This window comes from Chanodichthys erythropterus, chromosome 22 (assembly GCF_024489055.1).
Source record: "Chanodichthys erythropterus isolate Z2021 chromosome 22, ASM2448905v1, whole genome shotgun sequence".
NCBI classification, from domain to species: Eukaryota; Metazoa; Chordata; class Actinopteri; order Cypriniformes; family Xenocyprididae; genus Chanodichthys; species Chanodichthys erythropterus.
In genome coordinates, this window is record NC_090242.1 from 2594685 (window position 1) to 2611628 (window position 16944).

General features: G+C 36.0%; 1 protein-coding gene across 3 annotated transcripts in view; it reads left to right on the forward strand.

Annotated features, from left to right (window-relative positions):
- sgcd (sarcoglycan, delta (dystrophin-associated glycoprotein)) overlaps positions 1 to 16944 on the forward strand; it is a 271970-nt gene that overhangs the window by 241595 nt on the left and 13431 nt on the right. For all 3 annotated transcript variants that reach the window (XM_067376295.1, XM_067376296.1, XM_067376294.1), the window contains exons 6-7: positions 1726 to 1798; positions 14276 to 14399. In XM_067376295.1, coding sequence (XP_067232396.1) covers positions 1726 to 1798; positions 14276 to 14399 — 197 coding nt within the window. The remainder of the gene's footprint in view (positions 1 to 1725; positions 1799 to 14275; positions 14400 to 16944) is intronic.

Sequence of the window (16944 nt, forward strand, 5' to 3'; positions counted from 1 at the left end):
GAACTTTTGAAAGATATAGTTAATTTGCAGCAAGGCAGCTCTCTGGACTTTTATTTCATACAATTTTACTCTAATGTAAATTGATTAAATAAATGGTGTTGCTTGAGTTGGCCTTTGGCAGAAGTTGCACCTTTGAAAAGCAAATTTAAAAAGCATAACACCGTGTCCTAACCAGACGTGACATGATTTCCAGCTGCAAGCAATTTATCTGTCCAAACCAGACTGGACACGACAAGATAAAATCAATCAAAAATCACAGCCAATCAGAAGAGTGTGTGGGCGGACTCTCCCTCTACAAACGCACTGCATTCGCAACAAAATGGATAAGTACATTATCAAATTCCTAAATCTTACACCATTTTAACATGATTAAAAATACATTGAGTGACTCAATTGTTTTATATCATGGAATACGTTTGTTCACCTTGAGTTGACAGTTTGAACATTGTTGTTTCCATTAGTTTATTTTCAAGATCTGAGGTGAATTTGCCTATTGTTGCTTTTAGCATGTCTATACTAAAAATGAAAAATTACATTCAAAGAAACATTCTTTTTACATGAAATCATTGTCCTACAGTTTCTCACGTGTCTCATCAAGTCTTGTAAAGACAATGTGTAGGTAGGGCTGTTTCAGAACTTGGATTGTTTTTGTATTGTTGTTAAGCATGTGGACTAAGTCCATTCTTTTAGTATGGTGGATTTTTGTCCACATTTTGTTTAGATATAATATGATTAGACTACTGGGGAATGTCGTTGTATGGCCAAAAGGAATCATGCCATACCCCAAGTTTTTGTGAAACGCCGCCACTGCTTGAAAACAACACAAAAATGCTATATACCTAAGAAAATTATTTTTGCAGTGTTGCTGGTGTAATAGCTATTGATTTCATTGCGATTGCACTGGTGTCTGGACAGGTGCTCTGGTGTTAGTCCGCTGATGTTTGAATTCATTCAATTAGCCAAATCATATTTCTGTTAAATCTGTCACAGGAGGTGAGCTGTACTAAGATAAAACCGTAATCTTAATGGAATAAAACACCTGTGGAGAACCCTGTTTTGCCCCCCTCCTGAGAGTTTGGTACAATTCCATCCACAGTTGCTCTCACAACCTACATGTGGCAACAGATCTTACACCTCCCGGGGCAACCATTAAGCCAAATGGTAGCACTCCCCCCTGAGATAGGCCTTGTAGCCCCCTTTTTAGGAACACTTCAGCCTCCTAGGATGCACTGTAATTTGAAAGCATATCCACAGGAAACATCCAAGCTGTACATACACTCTTAAAGAACCCAAGCCATGCTATTCTGTTAGTCATGGTCCTTTTGGTGTCAAAACGTTTTTAAGGTTTCAGTCAGAACATCCTTTAGAGTCTACAAGAGGGAAATCACACTTCCTGCTGTATGATACTGCACCTGTATTGAGCTCTAGGTGTAGTTTACAACAGGACTCTAAATTAGCATTAGCATTCCAAGAAGCACCTCCACAGTCCTTATCAAAGCCTATCAGGTCTGAGCTGTTACCTGGGACGTAACAGCTTCAGTAGCTTCAGCAAAGCCTAGCGGAAAGGTTTTGGTGACTCAACTTTAGGTCACATCCACAGGGACACAGCCAGACTGTATGGATCAATACAGGAGCTTCACAGATTATGTCTATTGATTTTAGCATGTGGACCGCGGCTTCGTTCAGAGCATGACTGAGATTGTACATGTCGGATTGTGTTTGCAGGAGCAGAGGGTGCGGTGTTCAGTAACTCAGTGGAGACCCCGCACGTGAGGGCCGAGCCCTTCAAAGAGTTACGGTAAGACAGATTAACAAGATATGATGACATTATTGATTTCTGGATTTTGATTGGGTGTTCCAAGGTGTTTTAATGTTCTCTAACTACACAACTATAAGTTTAGGGTTTATTAACAACATGTTTTTTTCCAATTTGCTCCAAAGTTTGTCATAAACTGAAATTCTAAGAGTCATACATGATAACCAAAGAAATAAAAAACTGACAAAAACTAATAAATAAATAAAAAAATGAGACAAAAATAACAATTGTATTTGTCTTGTTTTTCAGTAAAACAAGATTAAACGAATAGTTCACCCAAAAATGAAAATTATCCCATGATTTACTCACCCTCAAGCCATCCTAGGTGTACATGAAAATCTCCTTTCAGATGAACACAGTTGGAGATATATTAAAAAATATCCTGGTACTTCCGAGCTTTATAATGGTAGTGAATGGGGCTTGAGATTTTGAAGCCCAAAAAAGTGCATCCATCCATCATAAAATCCATACGACTCCAGTGGGTTAATAAAGGTCTTCTGAAGCAAAGCAATAGGTTTTTGTAAGAAAAAAATCCATATTTAAAACTTTACAAACTATATTCACTGGCTTCCAGCAATGATGGGTCAGAGGTCACCCGTTCGCCGGAACTCAACTCTCCCCATATGAGTCTTGACGGCAGTCATAACCTAATGGTTAGAGAGTTAGACTTGTAACCCTAAGGTTGCGAGTTCAATTCTTAATACTGGCAGGAAAAATGTAAGTGAGGGAGTGAATGAACAGCGCTGTCTTTCACCCTCTTTAACCATGACTGAAGTGCCCTTGACCTAACCTCCAATTGCTGCCCACTGCTCCGGGTGTGTGTGTCCACTGTTTGCAGTGTGTGTATCTTCACTACTCACTGCTCCTAATGTGTGTACCCTAACTTGGGTGGGTTAAATGCAGAGGACAAATTCTAAGTATGGGTTACCATACTTGGCCTTCACATCACGTCACTCTCGCGTACGGCCATTGCCGGTGTGGTGATAAATCAGGTCCTCCTCAAAATCGTGTCTCTGTTAGGACCCCAAGCGATCACAATGGTTCAATTGACTTTTAATAGGTACTCTCTTTAGTGCCTGATTACAATTCTTACAAAATCATGTTATGATAAATGCTGTTTGAACTACGTTATTAACTACCATTAATGTCTGTATTACGTAGTAGCATAGCATATAGATACCCGATTAGCTTGATAGCTTAGTTTAGACATGCATTTGCACTTGGACTTGCTTACAATCATCTTTTATGCAATTATGTATTAAATTTAAGTGTTAAATGTACAAATATTCAGTTATAAAAAGAATGTAATGATGTTCAGTTATTCACTTAATAGGCTAGTGAAAGAAACATTCAGTTGGTTTTATTATGCAATATATAGTAACCTAAACTTTTAAACCTTTAAATTAATATAATTCATATGTGCTTAGTTGATAGAGACCTGATTTCGAGGGAGGACCTAGTTTGTAATGACACTGGAAGTTATTAGAGTTTATAAAGTTTTAAACATGGATATTTTTCATACAAAATCCCATCACTTCCCTTCAGAAGGCCCATTTTAACCCAATGGGGTCGTATGGATTACTTTTATAATGGATGGATGCGCTTTTTTGGAGCTTCAAAACTCTGCCACTATTCATTTCCATTACAAAGCTTGGAAGAGCCAGGATATTATTTAATATAACTCTGATTGTGTTCGGCTGAAAGAAGATAGTCATATACACCGAGGGATGGGTTGAGGGTAGGAAATTATGGAATAATTTTCATTGTTGGGTGAACTATTCCTTTAATTTACATTAGAAGAATATTTGCTCAAGTCATTAAGACTTTTTTTTATTTAGAGTTTATTTTTTTTATTTAGACAGTTTAGAAAGTAGAAAGTTAATTTTTTGGTGTAAAATAAACTTTGTCAATGGGATAAGAAAAATAAATTCAAGATATTCTCTGAAAAAAATCTTCATATCTTACACAATTTTGTTCCAATTTTGTTTAAAGAATGTTAAAATTGGGCATATACAGATAAGATTTTAAATTTCTATACCAATTAGTCTAAATAAGTAAACAATAAAAACTAAAATCAACCATTTTTAAATGCTACAAGTGAATTTAGTAATTTTATTTGATTTAGTATTTTAAATTTCACTTTAAGTGAGTGTTAGAAGACAGCAAAGATATTCTAAATAAATACATGTATTTATTTTTCTAAAAAGAAAAAGAAAAAAGAAAAAAAAAAATAGGGGAAATTATTAAATGTCCAGTATCCAAACAATATCAGCTGATAGTGTAAAAATAAATTATAATATTAGTTTATAACCAACATGGTACTGATAGCACATCCTTAGTTTAATTATTGATGTATTTTTTTACTGAGAAAGAAATCTACTGATTACCAAAAATCTAAATTTTATGTTGCTGTGTTTGTGTGTGTTTGTGCTTGAATCTAAAGCCATGACACTGATGGAAGTTTAAATATCACATTTCAAAATTATGAACCATTTAAGAACTCTCTAGATTTCTCTCTAAAGCAGCTTATTTTCTTTAAAACATGCTGTTTATAGATCTGCATCTGCTAGCATTATCCAAATCATTAACAGCAAGCCCTTCACCAAAGTACAGCTGCAGAAGACGCCACATTCAGAGCCGTGCTACCAAGCTGCATAGGGAGATGATTGCAAGTCGATTGCAATTTCCCACACAGAGTGTAATGATCAAAGATTGCAGGGAAAAATGATTCTTTTCCAACTAGCACTACACATGTCTCTTTTGAGAGCTACAAAGGAGGGAAATAAAGCATGACATTTGTGCAAATTCCACGTATCCCTAAGTTTAGGTTTTTATCGTATGCGTCTGGCTGACAGCAGATTAGAGAGAAGCGATTTTCAACAGCAGAGAGGAAGGGTGGGCACAATTCGGATTACCGCCTTTTAAATGTATCACTACACATTCGGAAACCTATCCTACACTGCTTATTAAAAAAAAAAAAAAAAAAAACACCCAAATGGATGTTTGGTATCAGTTGTCATAATATTTCAATACTATCTCATCTAAGGTACTCGTAAAACAAACAGGATGTCAGTGCTCTGCGATTTTAATGGTTTATGATTGCTTTGTATAGAGTTGATGTTCTTTTTGAAGCTATCGAATGCCGTCACACCATCTAAATTCAGACAAATGTTCCCTATTATTGCAGGCTTGCGGAATTCAATCAGATACATTGTTCCACAGTTATTATTGGTCAGCGTTATGGTGAGAGAAGATAAGAGTTATACATTAGGGCGATGTCATTGTCGTGTAATAATGGCCCAGATAAAATTCCAACTTCCTCCAACACGCTGTTTCCAAAGATCAGGCCGCACATTATGATAGTTCTTGAGGGGATATTCGCTCTTGCTGTTTGCTCTGAAAGCTTTGAGCAATTACGACCAATTTAAGTGTTATTTTCTGCTTCTGTTGCATCCAAATGTCACAACAAAATATGTCCCTGGTCTCCACGTAGAATCGGAGGCCTCTTTGGAGAAAGTGCTGGCTCTGTAAAGTACAGTTTACCCCTGGTGAAGCTACTCATTAAGACCAGGGCTCGATCCAAGTAATGTTGTATACATGCAGACAAAGGAAGATCAATGTGTGTGTCACTGGCACCTCCTCTCTTGGACGAACGCACTTTCCTGTCCTGATCGATGCCTGGATGCTCATCAAAATCTAATTAAAGTAGATTCTCATTAACTAAAACAAACACGTGAAGCGCAATGCCAATACCCCAAGCAGAAGGCGAACATGAACGGTAGAGCATTGGCAACTGGGTCAGATATGGCAGAGAATGCACATTTAGCAGGAAATAATGAGCAATAAATGGCCTGTGGGGAGACGGGCTCCTCCAGAACGGCCCTCGCACACACAAACACATTACTGGCCCATTGCTGTCTGTTCTGCTGATGGAGCAAGCAGAAGTAAAGCTACAAGCACAGACAGGTGTTGTGGCTTATCAGGCTTTCTGCGATGAACAAGGACAACACACTGACAGCCGTCAATCAAAATGAGGGGTGAAATCTCCCTGAATACGTGTAAAAATGACTTTGTGTTTAACTAGCTCAGGAGAAAGTATAACAGACACAAAATTGATTTAAAATTATTTGAAATTGTGATTTAATAGAGTTTGTAATGTTTTAGCATTAAAGGGAAAGTTCAGAACTTCAGAACACAATTGAAGATTTTTTTTTAAATTCTCATTATTCTAATCAATCCATTGAAATCCATGCAAACAAATTTAAAGCTTCATAAAGTTCATTAAGACGTTGTTAAAGTAAACCTATGAATCTAGTGGTTTAATTCATGTCTTCGGAAAAAACAGTATCACTTTATATAATGAACAGATTTAATTTATATTTTTATAATATAATATAATATAATATAATATAATATAATATAATATAATATAATATAATATAATATAATATAATATAATATAATATAATATAATATAATATAATATAATATAATATAATATAATATAAATGCTTCTACCTGCAACCCTATGGAGGATAATTGGTTTAGAAGTGTGTTTGTTTATCAAATGAGCAGGGCAACCACCCAGTAGAGCGTTACAGTAATCTAGCCTTGAGGTCATGAACGCATGAACTAACTGTTCCACATTTGTCATTGAGAGCATATGTCGTAGCTTAGATATATTTTTAAAATGGAAGAATGCGGTTTTACATATGCTAGAAATGTGGCTTTCAAATGAAAGATTGGTATCAAAGAGCACGCCCAGGTTCCTAACTGACGATGAAGACTTAACAGAGCAGCCATCAAGTGTTAGACAGTATTCTACGTTATTATGCGCAGAAGTTTTTGGTCCAATAATTAGAATCTCTGTTTTTTCTGAATTTAGTAGTAGGAAATTACTAGTCATCCAATTTTTTATATCAGCTATGTATTCCGTTAATTTTTTGAATTGGTAAGTTTCATCAGGGTGTGAGTAGAGCTGATTATCATCAGCATAACAGTGAAAACTAACGCCATGCTTCCTAATGATATCTCCTTAGGGTAGCTTGCCTTGCTGTACTCCATTATTGAACTTGTGATCGATATGACATCTCTTTGTTAACTACTACGAACTGATAACGGTCAGATAAGTATGATTTGAACCATTCCAATGCAATTCCACTAATGCCAACATAATTTTCGAGTCTGTTCAAAAGAATATTGTGGTCTATAGTGTCAAAAGCAGCACTGAGATCTAGTAACACTAATAGAGACATACAACCACAATCTGATGATGAGAGCAAATCATTTGTAGCTCTAATGAGAGCAGTCTCGGCACTATGGTACGGTCTAAATCCTGACTGGTAATCCTCACAGATACCATTTCTTTCCAAGAAGGAACATAGTTGCAATGATACTGTCTTTTCTAGTATTTTTGACAGAAAAGGTAGATTCGAGATCGGCCTGTAATTTACTAATTCTGTACGATCAAGTACGGTCCAGCTTAAAAGTTTTCGGTATGTATCCTAGTGATAAAGATGAATTAATGATATTAAGAAGAGGATCTATGACCTCTGGAAACATCTCTTTCAGTAGCATAGTCGGTAGAGGATCTAACATACATGTTGATTTCGACGATTTAACAAGTTTAGACAATTCTTCCTCTAGCAGCGAATGAATGGAATTTTTCCTCAGGGATACTACAATACACTGTCTGATGCGATACTGTAGTAGACGGTTGCATGGTTATAATTTTCTCTCTGATATTGTCAATCTTGCAAGTAAAGAAGTTGCGAAAATTAATTACTGCTGTGCTGTTTGAAAACATTAGAAGTTGAAGCTTTATTTCTCGTTAATTTAACCACTGTATCAAATAAATACTTAGGGTTTATTTTCTTCTTAAAGATTTGAAAAATAAGCAGATCTAGCAGTTTTTAAGGCCTTTCTGTACTCAATCATTCTCTCTATCCACGAAATGCAAAAAACTTCTAGTTTTGTTTTCATCCAGCTGCGCTCCATTATTCTGGCTGCTCTCTTAAGGGCCCGAGTGTGCTTGTTGTACCACGGTGTTGGACTAATTTCCTTAATCTTCTTTAAGCGCAAAGGAGCAACTGTGTCTAAAGTGCTGGAAAAGAGAGAGTCAAGAGTTTCTGTTGCAACATCGAGTTCTTCTAAGCAATATTAGATCTAAAGTATGATTACAACAATGAGTGGGTCCTGACACGTGTTGTCTAACTCCAATAGAGTTTAGAATGTCTGCAAATGCCAATCCCAATGTGTCTTTTTCATCATTTACATAGATATTAAAATCACCAACAATAAGGACTTTATCCGCAGCCAGTACTAACTCTGATAGAAAATCAACAAAAATCTTTGATAAAGTCTGTATAGTGTCCTGGTGGCCTGTATACAGTAGCCAGCACAAATGTCAAACTGGATTTGTCACTTACATTGCATAACGTTACATAAAGCACCATCACTTTGAAGGAATTATATTTGAAAGACTTTTGAGTAATACTGAAGATGTTACTATAAATAACAGCAACACCTCCCCTTTGCCTTTCTGACGTGGTTTGTGACGATAATAGTAATCTTGAGGGCTAGACTCATTTAAAGTAATGTAATCATCTGGTTTTAGCCAGGTTTCTGTCAAACACATCAAATCTAGATTATTATCTGTGATAATATCATTTACAATAAGTGCTTTTGAATAAAGGGATCTAATATTCAGCAACCCAAGCTTTATTATTTGTTTATCAGTATTATCTCTGTATTTTACATGTTGAACATCAATTTTTACTGTTAAATGGGTTTGGAAGTTTTTTGTATTTACTCATTTTTAGGGTACAGACACAGTCTCTATGTGATAATATCTAGGTGAAAGATTTTCAGTGTGTTGGGATTTATCTGACTTCTATGATGTGAGACAGCTAGCAGACGGTCGGTTTAGCCAGTCTGTCTACTTCCTGACCTAGGCCCCGGTTTGTCATGTTTCAGCTCTATGACTATGTGTCATATTTCTAGAGAGAAGGGCAGCACCATCCCAGGGGGGATGAATACCATCTCTTTTCAACATGTCAGGTCTGCCCCAAAAACTTTTCTAATTGTCTATGAACCCTATATTATTCCGCGGACACCACTTAGACATCCAGCCATTGAGTGATGATAGTCTGCTAAGTATCTTATCACTTCAGACGAACAGGAAGAGGGCCAGAGCAAATTACAGTGTCTGACATCGTATTTGTGAGTTCACACACCTCTTTAATGTTAATTTTAGTGATCTCCGACTGGCGAAGTCGAACATCATTAGTGCCGACGTGAATAATAATCTTAGAGTATTTACAATTAACATTAGCCAGCACTTTTAAATTTGCTTTGATGTCAAGCGCTTTGGCTCCCACAAACATGTGACTATTGTGGCTGGTGTCTCTGTTTTCACGTTCTGTGTAATAGAATCACCAATAACTAGGTCACTTTCGACATGATTCTCAGTGGGTGCGTCACTGAGTGGGGAGAAACCTGTTTGATGTTCTAATCGGGATGGAACATCGATGTTTTTCGCGACTAGGCCGTCTCAGGGTCACCCAACTGCCCTGCTGTGCGGGCTCTACAGCCAGAACCGAACAATGTACAGAGTTCACTAAGCTAGTCACATCCAAAACAGTATCTAAAGCCCTTGCATTCTTAATATCCTCGATTAAAGTTTAGATGCGTATCTCTAATTCTGAGATTTTTCTGTCAGCCTGACTATCTCCCTGCATTGAGGTGAAAGGGAACAGAGCTATTCCCGGGTATTATGAATGTATTTGCTGACAGTGTCTTTAAATTCTCCAGACTGTAAAGACTTTCTGACACTTTATGCCTTGTGATTTTAATCCTCGAGTCGTGACTCTCAAACATCATCGATGGATGGATGGATGGATGGATTGTTCAGACATTATATTTATATTTTTGATATATATTTACTAGTGGGTGCAGGACACTAAAGTTCATTTATGCGAGGATAGCAAAATAAACTGACATAGTATACCCAAACAATATTCAGACACTTTGACCTGACCATGTTTTGCTTAAGTGTTATCTAACATAATTAAGATTTTTTTTTTTTCTGACACAGTTTAACTCTGAGATCTTGTCATATTTTTATTACCATTGTTTTAAACTATAGTGAATAAACTGTATTAATGAATGAAATGTTCAAGGTGTCTGAATAAATTTTGGTTTGACTGATATATACGTTTTGATTTTTTTTAGAAATGATGTTTTTCATATCCTAGCTTTTTTCATGACTGAATATGAAAAGAAATTTTGACCCTTAGTTTTATAGTTTTGCATGACATGCTCTCCATCCAGGCTGAAGTCAAATTCACTCCCTTTTTCATTAGACTGAAAGGCTTGGCAGGCAGCAATTTGGAATCGTGTGGCTTTCGGCACAAAACGTTTTTTGTCCTTGTAATACTACATTGTCGATACAGATTTAACATTTTATTATTCAATTCTTTTCCCATAATGCAAGAGTGAGAAATAATTACACTTTTAAGACACTGGACTGTGGCAGGTACAGACTGACTGAGCCACCATGGAAGATTTGCAGTCCATAAAAGTAGGGAAGGCAGTGAGAATCGAGAATAATGGAGAAAGAGGCATTCAGTGAAACAATAGGCCATAAAATACATTTTATAGTGTGCATGTAATATAACAAGAGTGCTTCTGTGGTATCTCTTATCTTTTCTGTTCAACAGCCATGTCCGTTCTACATTCGCAGCTTAAGGAGGCGGTAGTAATTATTGAAAGCCATGTGCTCGGTCATGGAAGCGAATTTGCTGTTTGTGACCCGTTGGTCATCGTTCCTATCTGAGTTGAAAAGAGCCCAGAACTGTCTCGCTGAGCCCCATTGGGGCCTGTATTTATAGGAGTAATTGGGTGGATGCTGTGCACCGTGCACTGGGCCACAGTCACCCTTGGGTCCTTTCATTATCGTTGAATAAACGTACTGCAAATAATCAGCTTAGCCAATGGCGGGCTGGAAAATTGTAACAGCAAGCTTGAAATAGTCCTCAGTGAGAATGTAAGGCTATATAAAGCAAAATGTCTGGAAATTAGTTACACCATTGAAAACTGATGGAGGCACCTGTTTTACCCGTCTGCACATTGTTGTTTTGTTTTGTATGAGATTTGCTGGTTCGTACAGGAGTGACAGAAGCACACTGCACACTATGACTAAAATGCATAAAAGTTTGTAATGTAAAAAAAAAAAAATGCCATGGCTAGAAGCAATGTTGTCAATGTAAATAATAAAACGCAACTACGCATTGTTAAGTAAATAGGCTTAGTACTGTTTAAAAGGGAGGAAAAACATTTTTTATATGTGTTGTTGTTTACGTCAAGTCAGTGCTGTGCCTCCAGGAAAAAACTGTTGTATTTTGGCTTAAATTCATCTGACACATGACATAATTCATCATAGACATGAACAGACTCCATGAAGAAAAGAAATTATGAAACATATGCACCAGCCAAGCAAATGCCTTTGAGTTGAAATGGAATGCCCACCATTAATGCTAAACAATGCTTTAGGTATTTTACATTTGCCATAGACATCTATGAAGAGATGTGTTTCATGTGGTCAGAAATATTATTTAACATCACTGAAGTGAGCTGAATACATGGGTGGCACTAACAAATTTAAGGTAAAAATAGCTCCTTAAAGTAGTAGTAGCTGTTAGCGTCATGCTACTGTTTGAGCTACTGATTTGAACCCCTCTTCTGTTTCTCTTTCTGTGCAGCTGCATTTGTAAGCTATAGGGCTGTATTCCCTCGGCTGAGTAGAACACATGCAGGTTGTGTTGCCTCTGTCCTAATATTTCTCTCAAACCTAAGAGGGGGTTAAATTACATTTTCCCTTTGATTTTCTACCTGTGACTAATTAGTCAACTCCCTTTTATCCCTGGTAGGTGCCACCTAATCTGCTTAAATTTCCTATTTGACAGCACCTGCATTGCTGCTCCACCTCACTGTGAATACCGGTATCTCACAGATGCTGACTGTTTGAAATTCAAAAGGTTGAATGCCAGGTTCAGGATAATGAAGGATGCTTTCGTGTTTAATCAAGCTAATGATCCTAATTTTACTTTGATGTGTAACGTGTAAACTCCAAAATAGCTTTCATATCTTGAGGCGTAACTATCTTAAAATCTTTTAAGGTGTCCATCCTGGCTATTGTTGAAATAAAACGTGATTTTTCAATTAAATCTCTACTGAGCTCGGTCTCCAAATCTTCCCTATTGTTATTGGTAATTTGCATCAGATTGGCCCTGCTTAGATTCACATTTTTCCATTTCTTACTTTCGCCTCGCTTATAATAAAATGCTAATCAGCGCTCTTATACAGCTCATTAACTATAGTCATTGTGTTGTATCATGTGTTTTTCATTAAATTTTTTTATCCTTTTTATCCTTTGCCATTGAGATTTAATATAAAAACATACAATTTTATTATTATAAAATAAAATAAAACATTTTTATAAATATAGCTTAACAATAATTGTTATATAAAATAATTATGATTTATAACAATTTTATTGTAAAACAATAATGTTCTTAAAATATAATCATTCTATAAAAATATAATATAAAAAATATAAATGTAATGATCATTTATAACTTTTTATTATAAAATATTTTTGACACTGCCAAATTGTGGCATGATATAACAAAATTACTGCTTAATCTTGGATTATTTAATGTACCAACTAAATGTCCAGAATATTTTCTATTTAAAATAATAATAATAAAAAAATAAATAAATGTTGTTGCATAGTCAAGTTAGGAATTTTATTAATTAATTACATTATCTGTTGGCCAAAACAATTGTTTACTTACTATTGGTGCATGTTGACACAAAGGCTCTGTTTACACCTGGAATTAAGATACGTTTTGGTCAATCCACTCAAAAGTGGATGACGCTAAATACAAGTGTAAACAGAGTCTAAAATGTTTTGAGCTTGTCCACTTTCAACCACTTCCAGAGGTAGTCGAAAACCCATTTGACCGGATTGCTTTTGTAGTGTAAATGCTTATGTAATCGAATATGTTCAAACAGCCACTAAATAACCGCATACTTCCCGCCTACTGACCTAAAATTTGAATTAAAAACGAAAAACATACCAAGCACAATGTTCTCTCAGCATTCCTGATTTCTAACACAAACTCGATTTGGTTTGATCTTGCAGCTGTTAGAGCAGAAACAAAAGCTGCTGCTCTCCGCATATTTTCCCGTCGTCTCCGCTCATATTCATATGTAAATTGTGCAAGCTTATTTTGTCCATTAGATCGAAATATTTGAAAAAGCCCACATTTGAACATTGACAGAAGTGGGTGAAAGTGGACAAATGAGAAAGATTAAAACACCAGGTATAAACGGATATGTGTCTCCCTCATCATCTTGTGATCGACCAAAATGCATCTTACAGGCCTCCGCTATATTCACGTCAAACTTCTTTTTCGTTCTTCGTTTAGGGGTAAACGAAGTTCAGAATATGTGAGCAGCGTTATACTGTTATCGAACATCTGACACCGCCCACACTGCTGAGAGTGACATTTAGATGAATATGTAAATATGTGCTACATGTTTTCCTCTCAGTAACAAAATAAACACAACAAAAATGAGAAAACAGCAAGCATTTTTAATAGAAAGCATAAGAAAAGCATCTGATCATAACAACATGGTTATGTTAGCAGAAGCTCTGCAAATTAGCACTCCAGTAAAGTCATTTCATGTTTAATTATGTGGCATTTTATTCAATAGATTACGTAAAAGCAAGCAGCTTCACAGCATCAAACATGAAAAACAGTGTCAGTGCCTTATTTCATCAGAAGCACAACTTCATTTTCTACTATAAAGCAGCTATCCAGAGTGTTCATGTTTTCACCCACAGAGATCTTACCCCGACGGATTAAATGAGCCAGAGAAAAGTTTCCAGTGAAAGAAGGCAGATGTACACCTGATGTAACAGGGCCAAAAAGCCAAAGTGTGTTAAATTAATGTATCTTTTAGAAGTAATAGTGGAAATTATGTCTTTTTTGTTTTGTTTTGTTTTGTTTTTGTTTCTCTGTAGTAACTGTCTATACAGAAATTGACTTAAAAAAATAAACCTAATAATCCAATAAACACTCCAATATATATCAATATATATATATATAATTCCCAAAGTTCCTTGATTAACATCTGAATGTTTAACTGAATGTTCCATAATTTTCATATTATACACTCTGGATATTCTCAGAAATCTTTCAATTACATTTGGTGATAAAAATGAGATGGCATAAATTGCATTTTCTCCAGGGAATCATTCACTTTGCAAAGCTACACTTTGAAGAACTAAAGTCTCCTCTGCTTCATTGATGTGACATTTGGGCTATTTTGATCTGATTTGAAGGTCTTATTTAGAAAGAAATTCTATTTTGTGATATGTCTTCTGCTCAGGCTGGAGTCACCCACACGTTCGCTTTACATGGAGGCGCCTAAAGGAGTGAAAATAGAAGCCGACGCAGGTGATTTCCAAGTGACCTGTAGGAGCGATTTACGCCTGGAGTCAAAAGACGGAGAGGTAACTGTCCTTCATTCTGTGCCGGGAGTTGTGGTGCTGTAGTTAATGTACTCTGTGTTGTGACACTTCCATCTGCCAATAGTTGTCATCAAAACAAGCGCTCCATCTACATCCATATGTCCCCTTCTCATCTTCCAAGGGAAGCAGACGTTTAGTAAAACATTCATGCTGTAATACAATATGTAGATGTCAGTTATCTGACTCAAATATTCGTGATTAAGTACAGACTTGTGATGTGTTGATAAAGTAGCTGTTGGTGGCCTTTTCAGAGGCACAGTTGAAATCTGTTTATGGGAGATGTAATGAATATTAAAGGTGCCCTAGATTGTTTTTTTACATGATGTAATATAAGTCTAAGGTGTCCCCTGAATGTGTCTGTGAAGTTTCAGCTCAAAATACCCCATAGATTTTTTTTTTATTAATTTTTTTAACTGCCTATATTGGGGCATCATTAACTATGCACTGATTTTTTCAGCACGGTCCCTTTAAGAGATGCGCTCCTTCTGCCCCACGAGCTCTCGACTATATATACATCGCATAAACAAAGTTCACACAGCTAATATAACCCTCAAATGGATCTTTACAAGATGTTCATCATGCATGCTGTATGCATGCTTCGAATTATGTGAGTAAAGTATTTATTTAGATGGTTACGTTTGATTCTGTGTTAGTTTGAGGCTATGCTCTGTGGCTAACGGGCTAAAGCTAACATTACACACTGTTGGAGAGATTTATAAAGAATGAAGTTGTGTTTATGCATTATACAGACTGCACGTGTTTAAAAATGAAAATAGCAACGACTCTCGTCTCCGTGAATACAGTAAGAAACGATGGTAACTTTAACCACATTTAACAGTATATTAGCAACATGCTAATGAAACATTTAGAAAGACAATTTACAAATATCACTAAAAATATCATGATATCATGGATCATATCAGTTATTATTGCTCCATCTGCCATTTTTCGCTGTTGTTCTTGCTTGCTTACCTTGTCTGTGCACAGATCCAGCCGTTAATACTGCCTTTCCTATATGCGTCGAATGGGCTGGCATTATGCAAATATTGGGGTCATACATATTAATGATCCTGACTGTTACGTAACAGTCGGTGTTATGTTGAGATCGGAGTGTTTTCCGGAAGTCTTTTAAACAAATGAGATTTACATAAGAAGGAGGAAACAATGGGGTTTGAAACTCAACGTATGTATTTTCCATGTACTGAACTCTTGTTATTCAACTATGCCGAGGTAAATTCAATTTCTGATTCTAGGGCATCTTTAAATGATCAGTATATATTTTTAAATGAATGAAACTAATATGCAATATATGTTCTATGAGATCTAGGTGAAAATACCAATTCCAAAGACCTACACAAATATAGCAAGAATGGTTTTCCCAATTAGCGAATGATTTCAAAAGTAGAGTCATTAAGGGCATGGAAAAGTAATAATTAGGGGAGAGCACAAATAACTGTAATCTATGGAGGTCCATTTTCTGCTTCAGACTAAATTAATAATGTTGTTATTATGACTTATTGTGATAATTACAACTTGAGATCTCACAACTGCAACATTATTTCTCATAATTGGGACTTTATATTTCACAGTGTGACATTATTTCTTATTTTAAATTTTATTTCATAATTGCCTGTTATATTTTTGTACTCTGAAGCTAAAATGTGCTTCCATATGCCTGATTGTGATGGAAGCACAATTCACAGCATTCATCCTGCCAAAATGGCAGACAGTTTCAGACAGTTTGAATGAGTAAAAAAATGTCCTAATTCTGTTATTTTTTTGTTTCATTTTCATCATAATTCCATAACAATGGGCACGTTTACATGCACCCTCATAATGTGATTATAATGGGCAATTAAACTTTACCGCATATAGCCTAAACACAATACTTCAATCAAACTAATGCGATAAAACTCATAATCATAGTAACCATAATCACATTAAACTATGACTGTTTACATGTACACCAATTATGCAATTATTTCCAATAATCAGAGTAAGGACTTAAAGGATTAGTTCACTTTAAAATGAAAATAAGATTTATTCACCCTCAAGCCATCCTAGGTGTATATGACTTTCTTCTTTCAGATGAATACTACTGGAGTTGTATTAATAATCACCCTGATACTCCCAAGCTTTATAATGGCAGTGCACAGAAACCACCTGTTTGAAGCTCAAAAATGTGCATTCATCCTTTATAAACATACTCCACATGGCTCTGGGGGGTTAATAAAGGCCTTCTGAAGCGAAGCAATGTGTTTGTGTACGAAAAATATCCATATTTAACATGTTATATTAGTAATAGTATAGTAAAATAACTAGCTTCCGCTAGACCGTCTTCCGTATTCCGCAGTCCACAGTCCTGTTCTCTGATTCCAGTGGCACTGTGAAAGCTTTCAATTTTTTCCGAGATCATAAAGGCCCTAATTCAGATGACAACCATTGAAGAAGCTATTCAATGCCTGATCGACCTCCACAATTACAACATGGGTAACAACCACCACCTTCTCCAAATCAACCATCTAAA